General features: G+C 25.2%; 2 protein-coding genes across 3 annotated transcripts in view; one reads left to right on the top strand and one right to left on the bottom strand.

Moving 5' to 3' along the window:
• LOC112603607 (GTPase-activating Rap/Ran-GAP domain-like protein 3) overlaps positions 1-27,937 on the top strand; it is a 357,206-nt gene that overhangs the window by 128,674 nt on the left and 200,595 nt on the right. The gene's annotated exons all lie outside the window — the stretch shown is intronic.
• The window catches only part of LOC112603608 (homeodomain-interacting protein kinase 3-like), a 29,578-nt gene continuing 28,878 nt past the window's right edge, over positions 27,238-27,937 (bottom strand). Inside the window, exon 4 of the mRNA XM_025352272.1 lies at positions 27,238-27,613. Coding sequence (XP_025208057.1) covers positions 27,383-27,613 — 231 coding nt within the window. The 3' untranslated portion in view covers positions 27,238-27,382. The remainder of the gene's footprint in view (positions 27,614-27,937) is intronic.

The following is a 27,937-nucleotide window of genomic DNA, read 5'->3' as shown; positions in this document are numbered from 1 at the left end:
AAAAACGGGAAAAAGTAAAACCTAAGGGGAAAAAAAGGATCATATTCCCTCCTTCTTACTACTACCACCATGTGTTGACCCGGTTTTTCCACGTTTGTCGTTCACGCTGACTGGCGACGGTCCGCACAACAATGACGATGAGCTGGTTATTTATAAGTTATGTTAACTTATGTACCTACGACCTACCTTTTTTTTATATTCTCAGCCGTAGAATAACGTGGTCTAAAACTTTTCTTTTCCTGAATAAATCGAAAACTTTCAAAACATGCAAGCATACATTTGAGGTGTAATATATTTCATTATCACTTTGTCTTATTACGTATATCATACTACTGCTAAGTATTAAGCATAAGAATGATTATTATATTATATTAATGTATAAACGATGTAATAACTATAATAAACCTTGGGGTGCGTGTACCAACTTATAAATTAAATTAAGACTTGACATGTTCACTAAAAACTAAATTTGGTGTGCTGGGTTCGCTTCAAAAAAAGAACTGAAAGTTATAAATATTAAGATTGAACTAAATTTATGTTATCGGTAATAACAGTAAAAAATTATTGTTTGTGAGACAGTTATGAAATTCAGAGTTGGAGTGGTGACGCTCAATCTACCTTAAAAAATTAAAATAAATTTTAAATGTTTATTTTACTCTAACATAGAATATTAACGGGTAGTCAGTTTTTTTATCTCGTACTGAATATATTATAATAGGTACTGATAATATTAGCTATGACGTGTCGTTTGTAATTTTTGTCACGATACTAAATATTTCACGTATGATTTTAATTTAGAGCAAAAGATATCCGATGAGAGCCCATTATCATGATTAAATTTACACATACTATTAAAAACATAATAATTTATTTTAGGTATACTCATAAAATTAAACCTTATTAAAATAAAAACGACACTTTTAAATTTAAAACTTCCTACCTATATTATTTGTTTAAATTTATAAATGTTAAATAATAAAAACTGAGTTTTTTTTATATCTTATATTACTAAATATGTGGAAACCTATATAAATAAAATATTTAAATATAGGGGTTGGTTGTCTAAAATTGCATAAGACCTAATAAATTACAGTAAGAGTAGACCGTGATGTTACATTCGAAAGTCGGCGATGTGTCATCACGTTTAAATTGTGTAATTCGATTTTTATTTATGTTTACGTAAACACATAATAAATACATAATGTATAAACGTACATATTATATTTTACACATTGATAATTTTTTAAGTTTATTATACATTATAGTAAAATGATAAAAATTTTTAATCCTAAACAATAAAGACGAGAATAGGAAATTTCGAAAGCATATATTATATATTAATAAATGTATATATTACAACGCGTAGTATCTGTCTTATTATTATAAGGTGCGCTTGTGGCAATTATTTTGGAGAGATTTTACCACACGACCTTTATGATGTATATTTACTGCAGTAAAGGAATAGATTACCACAAATTGCAAGTTTACCCTATTGAAATGCACGTGTGTGTGTGTGTGTGTGTGTGTGTGTGTGTGTGTGTGCGTGTGTGAATGTGAATGTGTAAATATAATTTATAGAATTTTTTGTTGAGATTGTAAATTGTGTGAATTAAATGCTTAGGATGATCGAAAAAATACCACGCAACTTGCATGCAAACTGAACGTGAATAATTTACGTGTTTATTATTTATTTAATATTATATACTTATACTTTGTAATGTGAGTAGTAGCATATGATAAATGATAAATGACTTTAAAGTTGATTCTTAAGTCATAATATTGAGGGAATGGTGAAAGACTTATTAATTGAGGGAGTTTTGGAAAATAAACAACTTCGTAATACTACACTAGCTTCGATATACATATCAGCTATTTTATTATAGTATAATATATATGAGTGTTAGGTGTAATATTTTTTCTGGGAAAAGTTTCATCTTTTTTATTTTTAAGCACCATTTATTCAAAAACTTTTATACTAACTTTAAGTTTTTCGAACGGATACTCTCTAATGTTTACTAATAACCTGCTGTAATATCATTCAATGTCATGTGCCTTATATCACATTTAATTTTATATAAGATGAGACTTAAAGTGTTTATTTTTGTAATACATCATACCGTGTGGATTATGAGATTCATTATATTGTGTACTACAAAATTATAAAACTTGTATCAACTAATTTGTGAGTCTTTATTAATCTGAAACTAAAATAATATTAGATAAGGGTTGACTTTATTAGACGAGAGAAACTATAATTTTTATTATTATTATTTTTTTTTTTTTTTACTTATCTTATGATTAAGACGATACATTAATTTTTTAATGCATAACTCGTATGGTTATATATATTTAAATTATGTGTTAAAAAATAAATAAGGCTACATCGTACTAATTAAAAAACTAAAAAAACGCATACACATCACACACACACACATAATATGTACTGATTTATTTAAATTAAAAAGACAACCTCCACGTGTATGAGTATCATATTTGCCAACTGGTAATGAATTAAAATGAGTGTTATACTAAACATGATTAAAAATAGTCATTGATGAGAAGTATATGTTATAATTTAGATGAGTATACTAAAATTAAAATTAAATGCTTTATTATAATATATAAAAATACATACAATATATATTTTTTTATAATTTATACAATGTTTTTCTTAACATGCTATAGCATAAATGATATATTGTACCTTGTACGTAAGTCTAAAAAGGTCGTTCCAAAAATCAAAAAAATCAAAAATAATAAAACATTATTTAATGATAACTGGCGGTGCGGCGGTGGCTGAAAGAGATAGCGAAATTCATGTGCTACTGTTTCTATACGCACGTATTCCTACGCCCATACCATATTATATAATTTTGCGCACCAATTGTCGGAGTGTACAGGTAAATGTCAGTCGTAAAAAAGTCGACGACCCTTTATACATATTATATAATAATTGTATTCGTGTGTGTGCAAATACTACTCATGCTCTTCGTTTCATATAATAATATTACTTTGTATATTTTACGCTATACCGTCCGGTGGTCGGTCGATTTTTATACGCATAAAGTAGTATATAAAAAGAAAAAAAATTGTAAAAATATGTGCAGTGTACACGCGGTGTTTTTTTTTTTTTTTTTTTAGCAGTACGATAGGTACGTGATCGATTTTGGTAAATTGAATAAATCCAATCCTGTTGGAAAAAGTAAAAACCCAGACGTAGCGATGGTTGCGACAAACCACTATGGCGATGCGATGATAATATTATGGCTGACTTAAAATTCGGTCAGCAATTGTAATATAATAAAAATTAAAACTTAGACACGATTCTTAGTGTAGTATAAATTGTATATTTGTATATGTATGCTCGGTCCCGACTTCATTAGTAACATGCATTTGTGATATATGAGTTGGATAATGATTTTTATATTAAATATTCTATTTTTATATTTTAGAATTATATAGAAATATGCTCAACAGAAAATTACTATCATAGGAAACCAAAAATGTGTTTTATTTATTTAACTAAACAGCATTTTATTGGAATATATAAAAAATATATTTATTTTTTAAAGAAATTCATGAATTGTAATTTATATACGTAGTTATTTTTTTATTTTTTTATTGAATTTGTTCAATAAGACTGTTTTAGTAGTTAAATATTTTGCTGATTTTAAATTTTATTTTTTCTAATTTTATAATATTCTATTATTTTATATTGATTGTTATAGAAGTGTACATATTTTACTAGATATTTATTAGATATCTGGTAAAATAAATAAATTTGATAACGTTGTATACAATTTTATACGCAATTGTGTTTATTTTTTTACTTAAAGGTATTTGAAATTTGTTATCCAACCTACAAATATACGCAATCGTGTTTCCAAAAAGGACAAACGTATGCAATCGTGTTCTACTCAGCTACGCGTTACAAAGATTTGAATAACAATTAAAACCGAAATTGTAATCAAAATTTTCATTTTGCACCTATTATTTCTGAGCTATGTATACAATCAAGCTATATTAACGTCACTTACTTTTAACAGAATATGTTTTCAACTATAAGAGTAAATGTGAGCCAAGTTCAGATATTATATATTTTTCTATAATATAAATATGATACGCAGACAATTTATTATTATACAATTGAATATTTTTTCACACCATTTATTGAGTAAAAATATATAAGAAAAAAAGTATATTAATTTTGTTAGAAATTTTTTTTAATGGAGTTTTCCATTTTTAAAGTATTGGTTGATTGTATTTTATAGAAAAAAATTAATAGCATATGAATCGAATCCTTATAACTATCGTAATGTTCCTTGTGAGATAGTACGAGTTAAATGGCCATATCCGTTACTATAAAATAAACTTATCGAAAAGTAAAAAACATATATACTGCTCGGTTTACGATTTTATGGAAATACATTATTACAACCGCAACCTATCTTATTTATTCTCAATTGGATTCAGAGCGCGAAGCCAACTAACTTGACAGTTGGCGGAGTAGCGTTAGATACATCATGCAATATCCAGAGTGATTTTTTCATAGCGAATCAGCCAATATTTTCATAAATTTAAGGGATGTAAAATTGTTCTATCACCATCAGAATATATATTAAAAAATGAATGTCAATACATTTTTTTTGTACCTTTAAGATAAGTTATTTTCAAAATTACATATGTTTAGGTACTTAAAATATTTTCATGTTCACACGGTGTGTAAAATAATCATCTTATAATCATGTACACAGCAGATGCGCGCGCATTTACAAACTGAATTTCTCCTTAATCGTTCGATTACTAAATTAACATGTTACAAAGAAAACACAAACAGTTGCTTTTTTTCTTTTTCACCACTGCTACAACCGAATAAGCTCATATTATATTTTCCTATTATTGTCGTTAACGCGTGAGTTTTGTACCTTTCTATTACTTATGTGATAACTATTGTATACACGACGATGAGTAATATGCATTTATCCAACGAAAAACATTTCAAATTAGTCCATAGTAATACGACAGCCAGAAATTTGATACTCCACGACGTCTACATCGCTAAAACTACCGCCCGACTATGCAAAAGACAAAATAATATTATTGCTTTATAATATACTTGACATTTCACTTACGGTTAGGGGAAAAAATAATGTGTCTCGTTAACTGAGAAAACAGTTTCTTGTGTACAAAGAAAACAAAAACACTATCATAGGGATTGAAATAAGTAACATGATCGCTAGAATTTTGTTTGTGTGATAGAACTATAATTTTTGATAAGTTTATACTTGAAAAAAGCATGGAAAATCAATCCAGTTTTTGTGTAAAAAAAAAAAAAAAACTTAAAAAAAATACTTTTTATAATTATTTAGTATTGATATATTATTGCGTTAAGTAAACTGAACATATTAAGTACTCAATACTGTAGTTATTTATTCGGCAAGAATATATTGTATACTAAGATATATAACTATGAAGTAAACACATAACGTATTAATAAATATTTGAACTTTAGTGGAAACATGTTCGTCAAATAAATAATAATAATACGCGTTACGTACGAAATATTATTTGTAGTAAATACGTACGATATGAAATTTTAACTTTATAGTGCTACACAGAGTATTTTTTGAGTATCATTTTCATATACGTGAAACGTCATAAGGGCTTTTGCTGTAAAATCACAAAATGTATTTTTCCAAATGTACACGGCCTTTAACAAATTAAATGTATTTATGTAAATTATTCTTATTATGTGTAACACGACAGCTGTTAATACGACTGCATAACAGATCAACTCTCGATTCCCGAATTTTGAAAAGATTATTGACGCCCCTGCGTCTGACGTTTGAAAAACTATAAGAGCAGTCGCTGTGAGCGTTTGTGGAAATTCGGAATAATCGTCAGCCCATTTAGGAAATACACTAGATTATTCATTATCTTTTTATTCATATAAATTGCCATATTTAAACGTATAACAACACTTTAGTTCTCATTACTGTCATCATTGTTTTTAAAAAACGTTTAATTTACACAATATTTTTGATAATATATCGTTGCATATTTGAAATAAATAAGATTCAGTGGTTCATCAGTTAATGCGAAAAAAGACATTTACAGGGTTTAAATGGGCAAATTCTGCCTCTTATGATATTACTCTATCGTTAGCTGTATATTATATATTTCATTAGATGCAGTATATCTCGATTAAAATTAAGATTTATGTGCCTGCGTGTGTCCCGTTCGCTGTAATAAAGTACTCCAAATGGTTGTAGGTACCACCGACGTGTAATGCAATTTTGCGACGATTCTATGTGAGTAAATATATCTGACCGACAAACGGTGGTCATATTATTATAGTATTATATTGGACGATTGAAGAAAATCCTCGGCGTCGGGCGATTTTCAATTTACTCATATAAATACGTTTACTGTTTATATAAATACATTTACTGCTTAGTACTTATATATTATTATGTAGTACGTTTATGTCAAACCGTTACAAGTAATGTATTTAGGATTTAATAATAATTAGCTGGAATGGGCAAACAAAGATTTTTATTCAAATTATTTTTATCTAAATACGTCACTAATCAGGATACACTATTAAATAAGTACTCGTAAAACGTAACTCATATAATTATATACTGTTTTTTAGGTCCATTGGCTGATGTTGTGATTATTTTGTTGTTTGTTTAATCGATGATTAAAGCTCTATTAAATTATAATAATTAATACGTATTGATTACATTGGGATTAGTATTAAAATGCTCTACATAGATATGCTCAAAAAAACATCTCTTTTCCAGAAAAATATGAAACTCAAATAAGTTTGTTGATATTTCAAAAAAAAAAAAATAAAACCTATAAATCCTTAACAAAAATAAAATCAGAGATAAAAATAAAAGTAAATAACCTTTTATGTCATATAATGTGAAAACTATAAATTGTATTTAGAAAAAAAAATCACAAAGATTGAAATTTACTGATAAAATTATAGTTTCTCAAGTGAAAAAGTCACCAAGCTTTTGCTAGTGAAATATATTATTAAATATATCTCTATAATAAGCAATGCAACATCGATAATGATACAACTCTTAAAATATTATTATTTTATTACAAATAATTCATTATCATACAAATTATAATAATATATTACATACATAATATACATAGGCAATATAATTTCTTAGTTGAGTCAAATATATTATTAATAAAAATAATAGGCCTAACTTAACCTTATCAGCAGAGTGCTGTAGGTACATTGTCAATATCACTTAACCACTATTATATAACTGTTAATTTGAATTTAATAATAAATCATTGCACACGAAAAACGTTTTTCAAACTTAATTTACTGAATATATTTTAGATTTTAAGCGGAACGATGAATGTATCTTTCAATAATGTGTGTTATGAATACACCAGTCAAAAAATACTTAAATTTTAAACTCAGGGGGGGGGGGTTGGTTAATTTCTGGTAGAAAATAGGATCTATTTAGTATTTTAGTAGGAGTCGACAATAAACATTTTTAGCACTTTTTTATTTTAGAAAATTGGCTTGTTCTGAAATATCGTTAACAATACAGTTTGTACAATAAATAACATTAATTGTAGTTTACAGATAGTCACAGTTAAATAAAATTAGTTTATATAGATACACATGATACACATAAAGTGGATATCATGAATTTGTGACATTTCATAATACAATTAAGTACTTTACTTAATAGTATTAAGTTTTTAATCCTTAAGTTATCAAGTCATAACACCAGTTATTTTTAAAATATCTGATTGGATTACCAGAAAATGTGGGTGATGCTAAGTCATTAATCAATTAGTTTATTTTCAGCAGGTACTTGAAAAAAAAAATGAATAGAAAATTGAAACTTTTAAGACAAACTTATTTTTGACAAAATGTATTTTTTTATTTATTATAATATATTTTAATAATTAAAAACCATAGTTACTAGAAATTTTCATTAAATATTTCTATTATAATTTTTTGTACATTGTATAATTTTAAAAATATTTTGTCTGTAATTAATTTAATAATGAGTAAATATTGATAAAAAGTTCATAAAAATTTTTGAAAATTTAGTAGGAACTAGATTTTACAAAAGTTATTCTCAAATTTGTATAAAATTATCAAAGACTCACAGATACGATTTCATTTTATTTGCTTTTTAAGATCAAATGTTTATAAAAGATAAAGTTTTGAAATTTATTACATTGTTTTTCGTAAATACGAAAATTTAAAAAATATACGAACACAATTATTTTTATAGACATTTAAAGAAGTTAAAATTTGAAAAAAAAATTATTTATGTTAACGACAAAGAACAATATTAATTATTTTTCTATAAATCAAAAATATTATCATGAGGGCTTAAAACTTTTATGTGTATTAAGAATTTTACTATATACACTGAAACTTTTAAAAAAATATTTATTTGTTTTTAGATTTTAGATATTATCTATATATATTCATACTTCGTTCTTTATAATTCCTACAGTATTATTAACCCAAAAGTTAATAACAATAATATATGGTATGGATATTCACTAATATGATAAATAAATAATAGTAACAAAATAAATGCGATGTTTTTTGGAAAAATATATCATCCCATTATAATACTAAAAAAATATAAATGGCTTTAATAGCTATATCATAAAATATACTTAGTAATAAAGGTTGATAGACTTAGAATTGTTTTTTTTTTTTTTTTTTTTTTTTGTATACACCATTGAATTCAAATTTAACATGCGCATTACAATAGTTTACTCAACACTTAATGTACAACAGAGTGCTACTCACTATTTTTTTAATATTTTTTATATTATATGCTTTATACTGCTGTATAAGTAATGCGGTGCGGTTGGTTGAAATATTTTTTTTTTTTTTTAAAGATAGCATTTATTATACAACAATGATATATAATACTTATATCAAAATACATTGTTATTATTGCCTTTTAAATCAATACCAAATTACCGTAGAATGATAATCCTAGGTAATACCATAAAATAAATCTAAACGTTTTGAAAATAGCATTGGATAGGTATATAAAATATTATTTATACATATGCATTTTAAATTCCATGAATAATTATATTTTTAAATCATAACAAAAAAGTGGTATTTATATTTAATAAGTTTGATGTTTCTTCAAAAAAATTGCATTAAATTTAAATTTTGTAATAAAGAACAGATATTTATTTTTCTATATAAATAAAACTTATTTTTACTGCGTATGAAAAATATGCAAATAATATTAGTACATAATATTTATAATAATAATAAATTAACTAGAAAATATACAAAAATTAAATTATGAATAATAATATATTAGGTACGTGTATACTATACATTGTATACTTATAATGTATCTTGTAACATATTTTGTTTATTCATTGCTGTCGAATAAACTACTTTTGTTGAAGATGATTATGATATCTATTATTCATGTTGAATTCGGAATTATCAATAACAAAGTTGTTGAGTATATGTTATTGTGTGTCGGTCAATAAACTGAACCTGATGTCAATAAATCATTTTATTGGGTTACATTAAATTATATTTTAATTTGTCTACGCGGCCGTACTGTAAATCAACATGACTATATATATTACATTTTCATAAGCGTTTCGTGTAATTTCAAAACAATTGTATAAATTAATATTGATATCATCACTTAATTTTTAATTATATCATAGTAAAATTATTATTACACGATGTTGTTAAAACAAAATGGAACAGATAAATCTGAATCTAATCTATTGTGAAGAATTTCCGGTACCAATGTTGAAGTAAATCGCTGATCTCATTATTTTTGTACAGTCTACCAATATCCAATCGCGAGATCTACGCCCCAGTAACACAACGTTATAGTGAGCGCCAGACGATACGGAAACGATGTTGTCTGAGATATGTGGACAAGGTTTATTGGCGATGACGATGATTTGGCAAAGGAAAAATTACATAGAGCCAAAACTACAATAAATCAAACAAAACCGTAAATTGAAAATGTCCAAAAATGTATCACTTGATGCACAGAACTTGGTAGGGATGGTCAATATAATATTATAAACTGTGGTAATATATTATTGTCATTATAACACATGGTAATATTAGTAAATTGACGAGGAAAGCTCTGTGAAACATAATATGTTGGTCGATTAATATCGACATTTCTTGATGGAAATGCATTATGATCGAGAACATCAATCACATATACGGAAATACGTATACTATGATTAATATACAACATATATGATTTTCGTACGTTATACCTTTTTACAATCGTACATACTGTACATGACATATTGGTCAAGAATTGCTCACCCGTTATTTTGTTTCCGATGTAATTTACTGATAGTGGAAATCGTCACGAAAAGGTTTGAATTGTGTCTTTAAGGTTTTTGTGTTCAATGTGTACTTTCCGTAAGCTCTTTGTAATCATCTCAACTGACTGATTCACGATGCACAGCTATGAAAAAAACTACTGATCCAAAGACTGCAAAGTGATCAATGTAATTTTGTGTATAAGATATTCCGACCAACTCTTCCTCGGAACATTTTAATCCTAATATCACTTAACCTAAAAATGTTGATATTCACATTGCTGTCACTTCCAAACATTTACTTATTAGCACCGTGTGATATAAATGATCATAATAATTTACTACTTAATTTTACGTTTTTAATAAGTGTCTGAATTTGATTGAAGACACGGTTCACGATGATATGTGAAAATGTGTAAAAATAATATTATTATGTATTTAAATTTGTTTAAATAATTATTGTACATACAACTTGTCTGTTTTATCTAACTATTTTACACATTTAAAATTTAAACTTATATTATTAGAATTTGAAACAAATAAAATACTATTTTTAAAGTGTATGAATTTTGTTAGTACAGTTTAAGTGTTCGCCGATCATAATATATACATTTTTTATCAATAATGTCTATTTTTATTATTCTTACAAGTTGTATACAATTTAGACATTTTAGTACAATTCGATTGTGTGATAAAAGAGCCACCTTTAATGACATTTAACTTTGAGTTAATTTAATTAAGTTAAATAGGATAGAAGATTTAAACCACCCCTCTTCTTTAAGCCTACGGAGAAAATTTCTTGGAAGCGCAGGAATTTTAAATCTTTTTATCGTGGTTTATCAATCTAGAAAAAAAAAGTTTGTAGAAAACTACTGCTTTTTCTTCAATTGTTTTGATTCTAAGGTCATGGTGGAATGTCTTATAATCTGGCAAAGTGTGATATTTTGAAATGACTGAATTTTATTTAAAATTGATTTCTTAGTCAAATCCTTGAGTTTAATTCCATACTCCCATCATGGCTTTAAAAATATTTTATATTTTAATAATTTGGTATTTAAGGTAGTGAATTTATTTTGTGATATTAAAATTTTTAGAGAGCGAGAACGTGCATCGAGAATTAATCGTCTGATTATAGTGTGATATTTCCCGATTAGTCTTTTATCCAGATTAAGGTTTAAGTATTCAAAAAGTATCAGAAGAAATAATTAATATTTTATCAAAGGTAATATTAAAGCGAAGTCCATGTTTTAGGGTGAATGTCATATAAATAAATTTATTATGATTGACTTTAATTTGATTTGTGAATTTATTGAGGCTGTAACCTGATAATTGTTTATTGATGAAATAACTGTATTTTATTCGTAATTAGCTCTAAGAGTAGTTTGAGTAGAAGTTGATCAGAAGAATAAATATTAAATTAATATGGTTGATAAAATACCCCCTTGATGAACTCCAGCAATGATTATAAATACTTTTGACGTGGTAGAGTCAAGGCGTATTTGGAAGTGTCAGACTGAAAGATATGATTTAATTAATAGAAATAGTGTAGGAAAAGAAATGTGTGGAGTTAAAAAAAGAGACTTTTATGTCACACTCTATCAAACGCTTGTGAAATATTAGTAGTGTCTTGAATAAAAATGTACTATAGGTATACACAGTCAAACAGGAAATATAATTTAGAAACACTTATTTAATGTATATTTTATTTATAGTTCGAACTTATTTACACACGGTGTTAGAATAAATATTTATTTTTATGATATTTTTAGAATTTTTAATTTAAATACATCGATAAATATGGAATTTTTTAAAAATTATCTATAATATCTAAAAGTGTGACGTGAAAAAAATGAATAATTAATCAATATAATCTTCCCGAAAAATATACAATAATACATTAATTGATGAGTGCTAACGATTCAAGAGTCGAGCAATAACCATTTATCAATGCCAGTTATTTCTATGTATGTAACAATTACCAACATGTTACTATTCTATATAATATAAATATTTTGTTTCATAAAAAAAAAAAAAAAAAAAACATTTTACTATCTAAGAGGTAAAGATGCTTATCTTCTAAACTAATACGTATATTGATTTCTAACGCCACTATCTCATGCGTAGGCCAAACTTTTCATTTGAAAAAGAAAGGTTGGTCAATGAATTTATGCTATAGCCATAATAAAAAATAATAAAATGAATTAAACTTTTTCGATAAAAATTAAATCAATCAAAATGATACTGATAGTGGGGCCTACTTGACAATAGTCTACTCAATGACGAGGTAAAATCTATGTCTACTTTACAGCAAGAGTAGCTACTTATAAATTTATCCAGTTTTTTTTAATCGAAAGCCGCTTTTAAATCATATTTTTAATGTTTATTAAAATTTAGAATATAATGTAATCACTGGATTCTGGAAAAATACTTTCAAGAATTAATTTTGACTTAAACATATGTTCAATAACTCACTCAAATATAGCAGGCATTTATATTGTTTATTTAGTATATTATGTTCGAATAAAAATTTATATTAATTGATATTGTTTGTCAGTTATTATTTTGAATAAACAACATAAATTTTATTCTAAGAATTTAAAAAATAAGCGAAGTTATAGTTCATAAACAGCTGTGAATTTACATGACAGTCTAATAAGTTATACAACTTCTTACTGAAATATAATATAGGTATACACATTTTGTTATTTCCATTAAAATTTACAAACTCAAAGGTTCTGGCCTTTCAATTCCACGACTGATGGTAACTATTTGAATAAATATCATGATCATGTTTTAGCAGAGCGTAAAGCATTCACTTTTCTTGAGAAATAAAATATATTTTAAGATATTTAAAAGCAATAATAAATCACCGCATTCAGAAATCGCTTCTCACCAAAGCTTAGCTTACAATAATTATATAATATACAGAATAATATATTATTTAAACACAACTGTGTATGTTTATGAGACGTTTATGAAAAATTAAGTTCCTGTAGAGACAAAGTGAGACTAAATAATTTCAAGTTTATTATATTATGTATAAATATAAATGATTTATTGTTTATAAATTTTGATAATTTATTCAATGATTTTTAACATAATATATAATATTATTTTATAATAATAAAATTACAGCATATATGACTAAGTAATACAATAGTTTCATATTAAACTTAACATTAAGCTACATAGTTTAGGTAAATGTTAACAGATTCATGATTTATTAGCATTATGAGCATTAGTATATCCAATTCTGAATAGTAAAGTTATTTAGACGTATAAATAGAATTTATCTTGAGATCGTTTGAACATGGTACAGTTAACGATCTTCTAGTAAACTCAGAATTAAGTATTTGTTAAAGTTTGTTCACCTCTTGTCTAAGAATTCCAGTCTTAAAATTTAATTTATCCTCTACAACAACTTTAAACTATTTATTTTTAGTTTGTAGCTAACAAATTTCAAAAATCTATTTTGGATCAGATCGATTGTAAATAGTATGACAGATATAGTATTTTTTTTTGTAACTTAACTTTTATCACTTTAATATTTTAATACCATACGGACTAAATTGGTATAGAGCGATAAGAGGTACTTGAAGGATAAATTGTGTATTGTCGAATATTCTATTATAACATTTATAATTAAAAACCGCAAGTGCTATCTAAAAATACGTAATCGATGTGGACCAAAAAAAAAAAAAAACAATAAGACTTTGAGAAAATTTTTTTTATCTATTAAAAATGTTCAAAGAGTAAGTTATCTAATTTATAATTCACGCTCATTCGGTGACTTATCGATGTTAAGAAATAAACCAATATTATTACATCAAATATTAGATTTATCCAAAATATCTCAAAAGATAAAGCCGTTGTTTTAGTATCCTATATTATCATGATATAATAAATCGAATTTAAAATCTTAACATCGTCGATAAAAAACAAAACTCGGCTCGGAGAAACAAAAGAATACATATCGGTGTATTAATAATACAACGATTTTAAATAAATATATTAATTTTATTATTATTGTACTAAAGCAAGAATTTAACTTTGTATATAAATACAATTTTCTACTTTTTTTTTTATATATCAAACCAAAAATGTAAATTGCATATTATGCCATCCATGGCAAAAGAAAATATATACAACAATGTATTATTATATATTTACATCATATGGAAATAGATGTTTGCAATAAAGTTAGAAAGACATGATAATAGAATATGAAAAATAAAGTTTATTAAAGTGTTTATAAATAATCGATATAAATTATTAAACAGTTGCAAAAAAAAAAATAAAAAGATTCCTACGAGTACTCGAGTATTCCACGAGTAGCTGAATATGTGTATTAAATTTAATAGAAAGAACACGCTATGTAAAAAAAAAAAAAATCAGTTACTATTTGAATGTATATAATACACATTATTTGTGTTCTTCAAATTTTATCAAACTTCCGTTTTTTATTTATATTGATTCCATGTAAGACGATATATATAGTTTATTGTATATTTGATTTTGAATGTACCATACAATAAACATGCAGTGGATCATTGTTTTGTATAAGTGAAAACACTATACTATCTGCAGCAAGAAAATACTCAAATATATATATATATATATTTTAATAAAAACGTAGCGCTTTAGTACAAATGTAACCTCTTAATATGTAGTATCATTGTGTATTTCTAAGTTTATTGATACTAACGTCAGTTGTGAATAATTATTACATACTTAGTGTAAATTTCTTAAATCGTATTTTATCAATTTTAAATCACACACAAAGAAGTGGTAACCGAATAGATATTAACTGGAGTATCACGAGGTAGTAGTAAGGACCAATTTTGTACTAACTCTATACGGCTGACATATCGAACAATAACAACATAACGGATAGCTATGTTTTCCGATAATACGGCAATCTTATTGACGTGTAAGAGTCAGTTTAATGTTACTGATAATTTGTAGAAGTGAGTCGATAGAGTTTATATATAGACGTTAGTAAAATTAAGATTAATAATAATGAATAGGTATATCTAAATATTCTATATATTAATTATACATTACACAAAATTAAAAACATTCAAACTGCACCAAAATTATTTATCAAAAGATTCAGCGGATTACCTTGGAATGTACATTGACTCTGTCTAAACTAGAAATATCACGTTCGTCAGCAAAAAACTTAAGTTACATAAAAGATATACAATTTTTACTAGTTAGTCGGATTTTGCTCCAAGTTAGGAAACAAGCTTCCATTAAACTTAGCAATTATAAAATGGAATTTAACTTGTGACATTCAACTGTAAGGTTGTGTCAACTAGCTAGTTTAATATCAATCTAACATTATGTTGTCGAAATTTCGTCCTTTGTATCGTTACTACTATATACATTGGTTCGAAAGAAATAACTCAATTCACCGTGGTATATGCAGCTTGAAATCCAAAGGTTTGCTCAAAAACACTAACAAAGGTTAGATATTCATGCCTATCTATTGACTATTCAATAATTAAACAACTCTAAGCATGTTAAGTGTTTTAAGCTATATAAATTAGTATAAGAATTTAGATTAAGGACAAGAACCATTTCATTGGAAGTGTGCCTTCATAAACGTGTATTGTGTGTATTTTTTGTAATTTTTATTGAGTATGTGATATATCATTTGTTAAACCTACCTATTTATAGACCTTTAGATCATTTAAATAATAAAACCACAGGGTATTAAAAAAAAAATTGTTAGCCGTGATTAATAACTTATACGTTATTGACAATATTTTTTTACGGCTGAATTTATATAATATATATAGTACCTATACTAGTAGTTAATAAACATAAACAGTCAAAACTCATGGTCAAAAAGTATTTTTAGCATCATAACTTTACAATATTTTTTTACATAATTTGAAGGCAAAACTATTGAAAAAAAATTTTTATTGGTAAAATTGTTTTTAAGTTTTACTTTTTTAAATTACAGTATAACATTTATATAGTTTCATTTTCTGAAACAGATGATTTTTCTAAGCATGCGTATGCATAAAAATCAAATTTTAAACTAATTACAGAAAAGTTTTAAATACTTACAAGTATTTTTAATATAGCAAGTAGAATGGAATGGTATAAAGGTACCCCTTAATACTTAACTTATAAAACTTAAAAAATTATGAGGTATTATAATATATACAAATATAATTATTTTAAGGAAAATTGTATTTTATAATGATAAGAAATAATGCAAAAAATGATTTACTAATGTTTTTCGAGATATAATGTGTTAAATTTTAAAATAAATGCTCTGTATAGCTTCAGAATATCTATAAGTGTATAAATTTCAGTTTTTATCACATCACGATAGACCACCGATATATTTAGACTACCTATTTTCTTTTTTTTTTTATATACAATACTGTAATAATGATAACAAATCGTTTACATACGCAACAGAAAATATTACGCACAACTTCCCTTCGGCCGAAGCATTCAGACATAATATATTTATAGAAGTTTATAGTGCTGTGGTCGTAAAAATAACATGGAACATATACTTTGTATAAATATAACGTTCATTGGTGTTTGAAATTACAATTTTTAGTTTATCGATGCATGGAACTTTGAACTTGCATGATAATCTCGAGTAAAAATATTATACTTTTATATACATATAATTATAACATGCGATAACCAATAAAATATAATATAGCCAGGGCCCAGGATATACCTGTGATATTTTACTAATTCTTTTTTTTATGAAATTTTTATACCATCCTAAGTTTGTTTGAACACATTGGTAAAATAACGTATACAACTTAGTTTAATATCAGCTGAAATATAATAAGTTAAATATTTTTACAATAAACTTCTAGTAAAATATTATATAACACATTTTTATTTTTATCAACTAAGTTAATTTATTGAAAAATAAGTGGAAATGTGCTTAAACTAATTTTATATTAACCTCTATTCATATTTTACGTTAATAAATGTAATTACATAAAAATAATAATTCTTTTTAAATTATTTTTCAAACTTTGTTTATATATATTATACATTATATTATTTAAACATAAATTCCAATATTAATTTTATTTTCAGAAAATTATATTGTTAGTACATAATATGTATAGTACTATAAATTATGTAATAAAAAATAAGGTACAACTTAAGTTATTTTTATTTATCTAAATTTATAAAAGCCATAGTACTATACATGTGTAAAGAACACTGCTAATACATTCAGTCAGTTGTGAATGATTTTTTTCCGAAATGATACATATCATAATATTCATATCAGTGCTGAGTATTTCAATGGTTCAAAATCGTTTCAATTATCTATGTCTATTTCTTCAATATTGAAAAACCATTTTTAATACCAAAACATACCATTTAAGTTGCCTTGTAAAATACATGTAAATGAATACTAAATGTGTGTGTGTGTGTGCGTGTGTGTGTATTATGGTTGGTCTTTAATTATAAAGTAAGCAAGCACACTATAAAGTTATCAGAAATATAGTTGTCAATAAAATTACAACAATTTTAAAATTTACCACCTGTCTACTAATTAAAATGATGTGCCACCATAAGAACCATCAATAATAGTGACAATGAATGGACTATACAATAATGACAATAAAATTGTACATATTATAAACTCACAAATACGTTAATAGAAAACTAGAATTTACACCATCTCAAGCAAAGCATTTTACTTATAATTTTTTTCAACGCAGGTGCGATGTGGCGATTAGATTTAACCAAATTATTTTCCTATATAAACCTAAAATCGTATAATACATACTATATCCGTCGTCGATGTCTATTGTAATATTTATCAGGATAAAAATTGACATCATTCTCAGCGGGCCAAAACGAGTATTCTTTTTCCATTTGTCATCTAACGGAGAACATAAAATATATTACAAGGTTCAGTAAGATATTATTATGTATATTATATTTATAACATAGGTATACGAATGGCAAACAAATCGAATACTTATAGAAAACGCAAAACAATACTAAAATATATTATAATATATGAATATATCATCTTGGCAAAGGTATCATCGTATTTGGGTCATGATTATCATACACAACAATGTAGGTTTATTAAATTCTTGCGATCAGACAAATATTGCGATTATGTGACCAGTGAGTAATATTTTTTTTTTGTCAAGTTTAAAGTATTAGCTTTTATCGACATTTTCTTTGACACAATTAAAAAAAAAAACAAATCTAACAATGTATGTCAACTATATGTTTTTTACTCTTATAAATTATTCTCATTGAAATTACAATCTAATTTTGATTTAATAATGATTTACTTTATTTTTGATTTAGTAATCTCAATCAGCATTTATTTTACAATGATGTATGTTTTTTATCTGTATACACAATAAGAAGTTAAAAAAATATATAAATATTTAATTTTGAAGGTCATTTCTGATTGAAAATTTAATTTAATTTGTGCAAAAACATTACAATATATAACAAAATAATCGAGAAAAAACAATCAAAAATTAAGAAAAATGGTAGTTTTTACATAAAACCAGCTATTGATTAAGTCAATTTTGTTTTTTTTTTTTTTTGATATAATACAAAGTAAAATCTTTGAAATTTTTACCAAATATTTTTATTAATATTTTATTAACATTATAACATTTCGAATCATTTTGTGTTATTTATAATCGAGACAAATTTTCGTTTTTTTTTTTTTTTTAAGAAATTTTCTAATATAATCAACAAACAATTTTTTGTCTCATAAAAAGCTTTGAAAAGTTTATACAAAATTTCTAGTAAATTATTTAAAAGTCATTGATGAATTTTGACATATTCGTTAACGTTTGTAAATGTTAGTTCTATTCTCTATTTGTTTTTCTTTCTAAGATTTTTATGTCTTTCTAATAAAAAAAAAAAACTTTACGGGAAAGTTCCATTAATATTTAATGAGCATTTTAAATTTAAATTTTTATGACGTTAGATGTTCATCTATTTATTTTTTCTCAAACAATTTTAAATAATTTATTTGTTGTAATTGAAAAACAAATAATTTAATATTACTTGTAATTTCAAACTAAATTTACATATTTTTTCTCCTACATTATAAAATTTTCAACATAGTTTTGATTCTTTATAGCTATTTATAAGCATAAGTAATCTTCAATTTTTTTTTTCAATTGTAGTCAATTATTGTCGATAAAAAGTTTTTACTTTGTAAAAAGCTTAAAAATGTAATAAGAAATTTCTTATAAGTTGTTATTAAAAATTGTAAAAATTACATATTTAAATATATAATATTATGTTGTAATTATATAACTTTATTTGTCAGTACTTAAAATTGTTATGAGTATTATGAACTTAACTATATGCAATGACATTTCAAGATATATAAATTTATTTTGATTTATTTTTGGTTTATACCATGAATCAATAAACAATGTTTTGAAACAAAGGTGTCCAACCTTTTGTGAAAACTGGACCATCTCATATGAACAGAAGTCATTATGATCCACATATAGCTTTGTAATTATTTATTTAAATTGAATAATTAAATTATACAACAATACATTTTTATATAATTTTACTATACCAAATTATAAGAAGAAATATATTTACTAGCTATTAAATTTTAATTATAATTACAAAGAAAAATATATTGATTTATAATAAAAAAAAAAAAAAAAAAAATTAATTAAAAAAATATAATAATTTATCAAAATTAACTGAAGTTGATTGAATAATTACTTGTATCAATAATTAATATGTGCCCAACACCCGTGTTATCGCTATCTGACCTAATAAAGAGTGAACTTTCATACATTATTTGAGTTTATTTGATTTTTAATATTTTGTAGTTTTATATTCTTAAAATAACTTTTTTTCTTTTAATATTATATATTAAATACAATTAATCGACGGTTTTTAAATTGAAGTGAAAGCCACTTCAATATCTACCATGGGCCTTGAATTGGACCCTAACTTAAAATTTAAGAACAATAATGTTGGTAAAATAATATGTTATGAATATATATTATTATTTTAAATATTAATTATATTATAACGAATGTAATTATTTCATCAAAAATCATATCAATCTCTTATTGTACTAATAGTAAAATAAATTGCAATATAAAAAAAATATATCACGAAATATTATACTAAGTGATATACGTAGACTGAAAAACTGTCTTTGCTCAGAACCGTTTTCGTATACAGTGATGTAACATAAGTTCAAATTTAACACATCCATTACAGTAATTCACTCGACAGTCGACACCTACTGTAAAGCAAAGTGGTATCCATTTACTCTTTTTTTTTTTCATTTTTTTTTTTATTATTTTAAACATTTAAAATGTATACAAATTGTTTATAATAAGTACATTTTAGAAAAAAATAAAAAAATATGAATAAAGAATTTGATACTTGAGTTGAGTTTTAAATTTAAACGATTTATTGTAATAAATTAAAATAGTTAAATTTTTATCGTAATTTTGAAAATATGGAAATTAATTTTTAAGTTTTTAAGATAGATGTACTTTTTAGAGTTCTGTTAAAAGGTTCACTATGGATATGTTTTTCCAAGTTTCCTCTCTTATGAATTTGGTTTATGTGAAAGTAGTGACTAGTTGAATATATACGTTTTTGATAAATATTCGGTATCGCATATGTAAATAAATTAAACTAAGTTTTAGATCAATTTTGATGAAACCAATTAACCGTCGATATTATCATGTGCATTTACACAGATATCTGTAAAATTTTAGAACTAATACAATACTAATATGACCTTGAAATAATGAAATAATAACACGATGAGTTTTGATATAAGCATAAAACTATGCAAACATAATATTACCACTCGGCATGTATATTGTACGGATATACGTTTGTTATTGGTTTTTTTTTTATTTGCGTACAATTTATGTCACGTTTTTTTTTTCCCCGTCCATACATTTTTATATGATAAATATATATAACTTAAGTTATGAAAATACATTTTTATAAATTGAAACTTCAAAGAAATCGGTAAATTTAAAAGATATTATTAACATTGATTCATGAAATAAATAGATCCCAAAATCGATATTTTTTTTGGAGTGTTTTGATGAAATTAATGAACTTTTATATCTACGATTGATTTGAAAAATATTTTTAATATTTCTTAATATTAATTATTACTCTGTTCATACAATAATAAATTAAAATATCTAGTTCAAACATGTTAAAGGTCTTATTATTTTCATTATTGCTTCAACTACATGTTAATTATTTTACTGTTAGTTATAACATATTTAAAACTAAACCACTTAACTAGCGATAATAATAACTTAAGGATAGATATAGATATCTTGATGTACGCATTTTGCTATTAGTAAATATGGTTATAGTGATGATAAATAAAAAAAAGTATTTTAATACTATTATCTATTTAAGCAAGCCACTTTTATTTAGGTCTCCAACAAACCAATGGCGATAGACCGGTCGAATTTTATTTAAATAAAAGTGGATTACAATACTATTTTTTCACAACATTCAAGCGAACCAATTATCGTCTACTAATCTATATAAATAAATATATACAAAAATAAAATCAATAAAAAATGCGCTTGTAATACGTCGCGTTATGTCATACCTCAGTACCACAGAGATATTTTCAATGACCAGATGAAACTATTGATTGTTATGATATTATTATATAAACGTAATATTAATATAGGTAATATGTTCATAATATTCCTATTTAACTTACATAATGCAGGGTTCAATATTAAAAATAATTATGGATAGGCTACTACAAACTTTAGATTTTAAATGTAGCGTTAACACACTACTATTGTAAGATGGTTAGGTACCTATTCAAAATTTATAAAATCGTAACAATGTTGTGAAGAGCAAAATTAGATGATTTTTTTCGCAGGCATTTTATTTAACTGTTATTTCTGAAACACGGTAAACGTTGAACTGTTATGTATATTATATTACAGTGTGTATGATACACAAAATCGTATACGTTTGTGTGAGTCTCTTATTGCAGTATGTCCGACACCAGGTTCAATGCTTTTCATTGATTTTGTGTCTACCCGGAGCAGCAGAATCCCTGTTTCTAAAACTTAACAGTTTTCTAATGGATATTTACTTATACCAATACGACTTTTATATATAACCATATTCTCAAAAGTTTGAAGGTTATGCATTATCGTGGTGGATAGATTGATGAAATTTTATTATACATATATGCATAAATCGGAAACGACAATGTATTTTGAAAATTTAAAGTCGTCGTATTGAAACGAAACAAAAAACAAAAAAAAATATACAATAATATAAAAAAATAATAAAATGTGACTTTATACAGTGTGAGAGAGGATATTAAAATCGAGTGTCATTCATTATAATTTTGTTTCGCTGAGCCATGTGAAAACTCAGAAGTTATAATTTAATAATAATAATAACATAAATTAATGATAGATACTATTCTTGAATTTAAAATAAAAACAATATTCTGCGGAAATCTAGATTTACTGTACGTCGTTTGAATAATTTCTTAAAAAGATATATTTTAAAACTGAATCTCTTTAGGTTAAATTATTATATTACTTTGATTAACAGATGAGTATCACTTCATCTTTATCTTTCAAACTAAAATTACAAATTTATTTTTTTTCAATAATTCATATATTTATATATATATAATCTTATGTCAACATTTCTAAATCCTGAGTCAATTTATTTTTTTTTTAAATTTAAATTAAATAGACTTTTTATACTTAGAAAATGCACTTAACTTAATATGTTTGCCAACGACATAAATTAATATATTTCATTATTCAAATTTATTGAGGCTGCCTTTCGGAAAATCATGTTTATGTTATTCAAATCATGATTAAGTACTATGCATAATCATTATCTTCTTTTTTCAATTATTATACTTAGTTTACAATACGTCATAATATAAACTTAATAGGATATTGTATTTATTTCCAAAATAACCATTGATCTCATTTCAGCTTAATATTTTTTTACTACAACAATGATTACAATAGAATGCACAATATTATGATAATTCTTATTTTAACCATTATATATTATAATAAGTATATTATTAATTGTTAGTTATAATAATTAACGATATTATGATGTTTATTTGTTTACTTAAGTTATTAACTTGAAATATCGCTTGATAACTTTATAAATAAAACTTAAATGTAAAATTATTATAATATAAAGCTTAGTATAGATTAAATAAACCTTTGTAGGAGTTTTTTCTTCAAATTTACTGAATTCATCATATAGTTTTTAAAACATAAAAACGCATTATATGAACTTTACCCAACCGGATTAAACAGAACAAAACTAAAATATTAATAAAAAAATAAATACATTAAACTTATTCTCATACTTTACTTTTTAATAAAAAAATTTAATTTTTTTCTCTTGAAAATTATGTTTTGTAATATGTTTGCATTATATTAGATTATATAAAAACGTTACACTATTTTTCATTATTTATATCTACAGTTTATTGAAATCAATATACAAGTTACAACGACACAAAGTTGTGCGAAAGCGTATTAAATTTATGATACCTATTGACATTTTAGTTATAAGAATACGATATATTTGAAAAACAAATTTTTATTTTATTGATACTTGAGCGATACCACTTATACGTATTCGAGTCTAAATTAAAATTATTCTTGCTGGATAATTTGGCTTCAGTAAATTACCACTAAAAATATACTATAGAACTATTTTAACACATACGTTATAGGGTATAAAAAGAATCATTGAACGTGTATGTGTTATTTTATCGTTAACTGTTAAATCTATTTAGCGTTTAAATGATGAAAATAGTAAATATTTTTTTATTTTTTTTTTAAAGGCTGTAAATAGAATACAGTTAATAATACAATTGATATATTCTTATTTATTGATGTCTCAAAAAATTAAGTGTATATATTGTGTACATGGTTTATTATAAATAGACAAATAATCAATCATTCTTCATTTTTTGAGGTATTACAAGAAAAATAAAAATAAAAAATAAAAATTATTATGCAGAGGGTGTTTGGCTAAAACCAGCAAATTGTATACAGATCATTTTGAAGAATTTAAAAAACATTATTCAAAATCTACAAGACAATATTATAAAAGTTAAAATGAACGAAAATCCATCCAGAATAAATCCAATGTTAAACTTGATCTTTAAATTTGCGTAATACAGAAAAATTATAAGCAGTTAAAAGATTTGATACTTTTAAAAATATTCATCTAAAAATTAAACTAGTGCAGTGAATAGTGATTCAAATGAATATTTAAAAAAACAAGTGTTTTATGTCGAATTAATTACCTGATATAGTCATTAACATAGTCAAATTAAATTTTTTTATGATTAGATAATGTTACCCGGGTAGCTTAGTGATACAAATGGAAATTTAGTAGATATAATTTCTAAAATAGATGGTAAAAATTATAATAGGTATTTACAAGTTAACGGTAAAAAAAAATAATAATAATAATAAAAATAATAATAAAGAAAAACTAGACATTGATGTACCCTAATAAAAATATAATGTGATGTTATTCGTAAAAATATAAATAATTAGGTACGATAAATATTAAAAATATAAAAAAACCATTATAGTGAAGTTTTCTGAAAAACGAATGTTTACCTTTAAAAAGAACCACGTTGTTAACATTTTATTTTTGCAGTGTATTGTTTTCAAACAACTATGGTGACGAAAGTAAACATTATATTCGCTCAAAACAGTTTACTACACTAGCAATAATTATTAAGTACGATGACAACGACAACGAAAACGACAGCGACACAATAAGAATAATAATAATACGAGATTATTCTTTTGAGAGTCTAAGAGGAACAGACGCTGCGGAACGAGCGGGCAGAAGGTCGGCCGAGTGTTCGGATGGTTTCCGTCTCTGTATAACCGGCATGCCGTAATTCTCAATTTTTTTTTTTTTTTTTCGGCAATGGCGCTAATTTACGCGCCGACCCCCTCGGGATTGTTTGTTCTAAGTATCCCGGCCGGACTCCTTTGTTGCCGCATTCGCGCTCACGCACGGGTTTAGTAGATTATCATCCGTCTACGGTCGATCTATATACCATTATATCATATATTTATATAAACGCATGCGCATCACGCATACCTCGGTAAAGGCGTACAATATATAAATAGATACTTTTCTCTCGAAGGACCAGCGCGCAGCTGCAACCGTAATATTTGACCTCAGATTGATTGTTGGCCCAGGATCAGCGGAACCCCGAAATAATGATCATCAATTTAATTAACCGCTATTGAGATAATAATATTATATATTAAATATTTTTTGGTACGATTAAACGATCGTACCCAACAGACAACAGTTATACGTATACTGGACAAGGGTTCACTATGTGGGACAAATTAAAGTAGCTTTAGGCCGTTACAGTCCCGAGGGATCGTCCTACAGAAGGCAGCTTCTGCAGCATAATTTAAAACGCACCGTTGTATCACATATGCACGATGGCAATGAAAACCTGTGAATATGCAGGGCTTTCAACGATACGCATTTAACCAATTTTCATAACTCTGCAATTATTCAAAATTTTAGTTTCTCATATAGTTAATATTTAATTATTTTGAGTAAATGGCTAATTGTATTTATAATCCTTGTACAATAATAATGAGAATGTGTCATTAAATTATTGATTAAGTGTATTAAAAAAATACGAGTATATATTATAGCTAAAAAAAAAAAAAGAATTAATAAAACTTTAAATTATTAAACTTAGGAAAACCGTAGTTAATGAATTAACGAACCAAAGTTGCTAATTTAAGTACTAAAAATTTTAGAAAAAAAGCTTTAATAAAATCTATTCATAATTATAGTATTACCATTAAAATTTAATTTTGCTATTTGCACAATTGAGTTTTTAAATATTTTAAAATTGAGATAAAAAATAAATGTCCACTTGACAATAAAGAAATGCGTCTTTTTTCAAAATTCTATATCATTGATCCATAATCGTTAAAAAATTACGCTTATAACTTTATTATGACATAGAATACATTCAATATTTATTTTATTTTATATAGAATGATATTTTCAATTATGATGTTTTTGACAAAAATTAATTCAAAATACCGTATTACTAATAGTGAAATAAAATATTTTAATAGTTATACAAAATATATATCAACAATATACTTACAAATACAGGTGGATAGATCGTTTTCGCTCTGAATCGTTTTTGATACCTATTGAATGATTTATTATTAGATTCAAATATAACACGTAAATTATAATATCTTACTTAATGACAAAATAATCTCAAAATCTACTGTACAATACAGTGATTACCTACTTTTGCACATTTTTTTTTTTTAATTGTCATTAATCGCATGTACTGTTTCTTTTTTTCTCATACCCGCCTTCTGCAGGTTTAAATGTTTTTTGTTATAATTTTTAACCATTAACGATAGTATAAATTACTAAATTCTTACATAATAATTACTGCAGTAAGACGATATCAAAAACGTGATAAAATCGATGGAATTTTTCGCAGACAACTTACAGCCCAGTGGGTATGATATGAAATTGGACAGTTGTCACGTTACATTATTACACCGGCTTCTCGAGTCCCCGAGGAGATTAATATTCAAACCGTTACCATCTCAGGGGATCGCTATAATAGATGGTGTCAGGGCATAAAACATCGAAATATTAGACGTTTTATCTATACCGTGTAGACAGCCGCAAGAAACAAACATTAGTTATACCTAAATATAAATTATGATCTTCCAAACTATAAAATATAAGATATTATACATAAAAAACACGAATGGTATACTGCACAGATATGATTATTATTATTATCATCTAATTTGATGTCTTATCTTTAAGACGGTATCGTAATATTATGCAATAAATATATAATAATTAAAAAAAAAAAAAACAGCTTTCTCCAATGGCGCTTATCGGTGGTCAGTTTAGCGCGATATTGGGTCAAAAGAGACGGGATAAAAAATACATTGGAGTTGATGTCGATTCAGATATCCAACACACATTTTGCCATCAATTCAGTGTTTTTCTTGGTCATCGCTGTGCTTGGGTATTTGATGAAATGCATGATCGTCAGAAACGGATGTGCGAGTGCTTCGGCTGCTGTTATACGCATTTCTGGCATAACCATTAGCATTTTATACACCAAGTCTACGAACCATGTGATATCCTCACACCATTGCTTATCGCGTTGCCTAATCATGTCAGTATGCAAATTCTGAAAACAGAAAAAAGTGTATTAATAATGTATTTTTAGAAAATATTTTTTTTTCTGTTGCTATTGCTGAAGACGCTTATAGTAATATTGATATGAATTGATGACTGGAAATCAACTTTGTATGTTGACAGCAGAGATGAGGAATGTTTTACGTGTCTATTATAATATTGTACTTTTCTCGTTTTTTTTTTTTTTTTTTAAGCATATACAATGAGATGTGTATGTAAATCATTAGCAACATATTCTTGATAAATACTTCGAACGACAAAATGATGAAACGATATTTTATGGAAAAAAACAAAAACTATTTACATGAAATAATAA

Source organism: Melanaphis sacchari, unplaced genomic scaffold (genome assembly GCF_002803265.2).
Source record: "Melanaphis sacchari strain LSU unplaced genomic scaffold, SCAv2.0 Contig10_pilon_pilon, whole genome shotgun sequence".
Classification (NCBI taxonomy): domain Eukaryota; kingdom Metazoa; phylum Arthropoda; class Insecta; order Hemiptera; family Aphididae; genus Melanaphis; species Melanaphis sacchari.
This window is presented reverse-complemented; position numbering and strand designations above follow the sequence as displayed.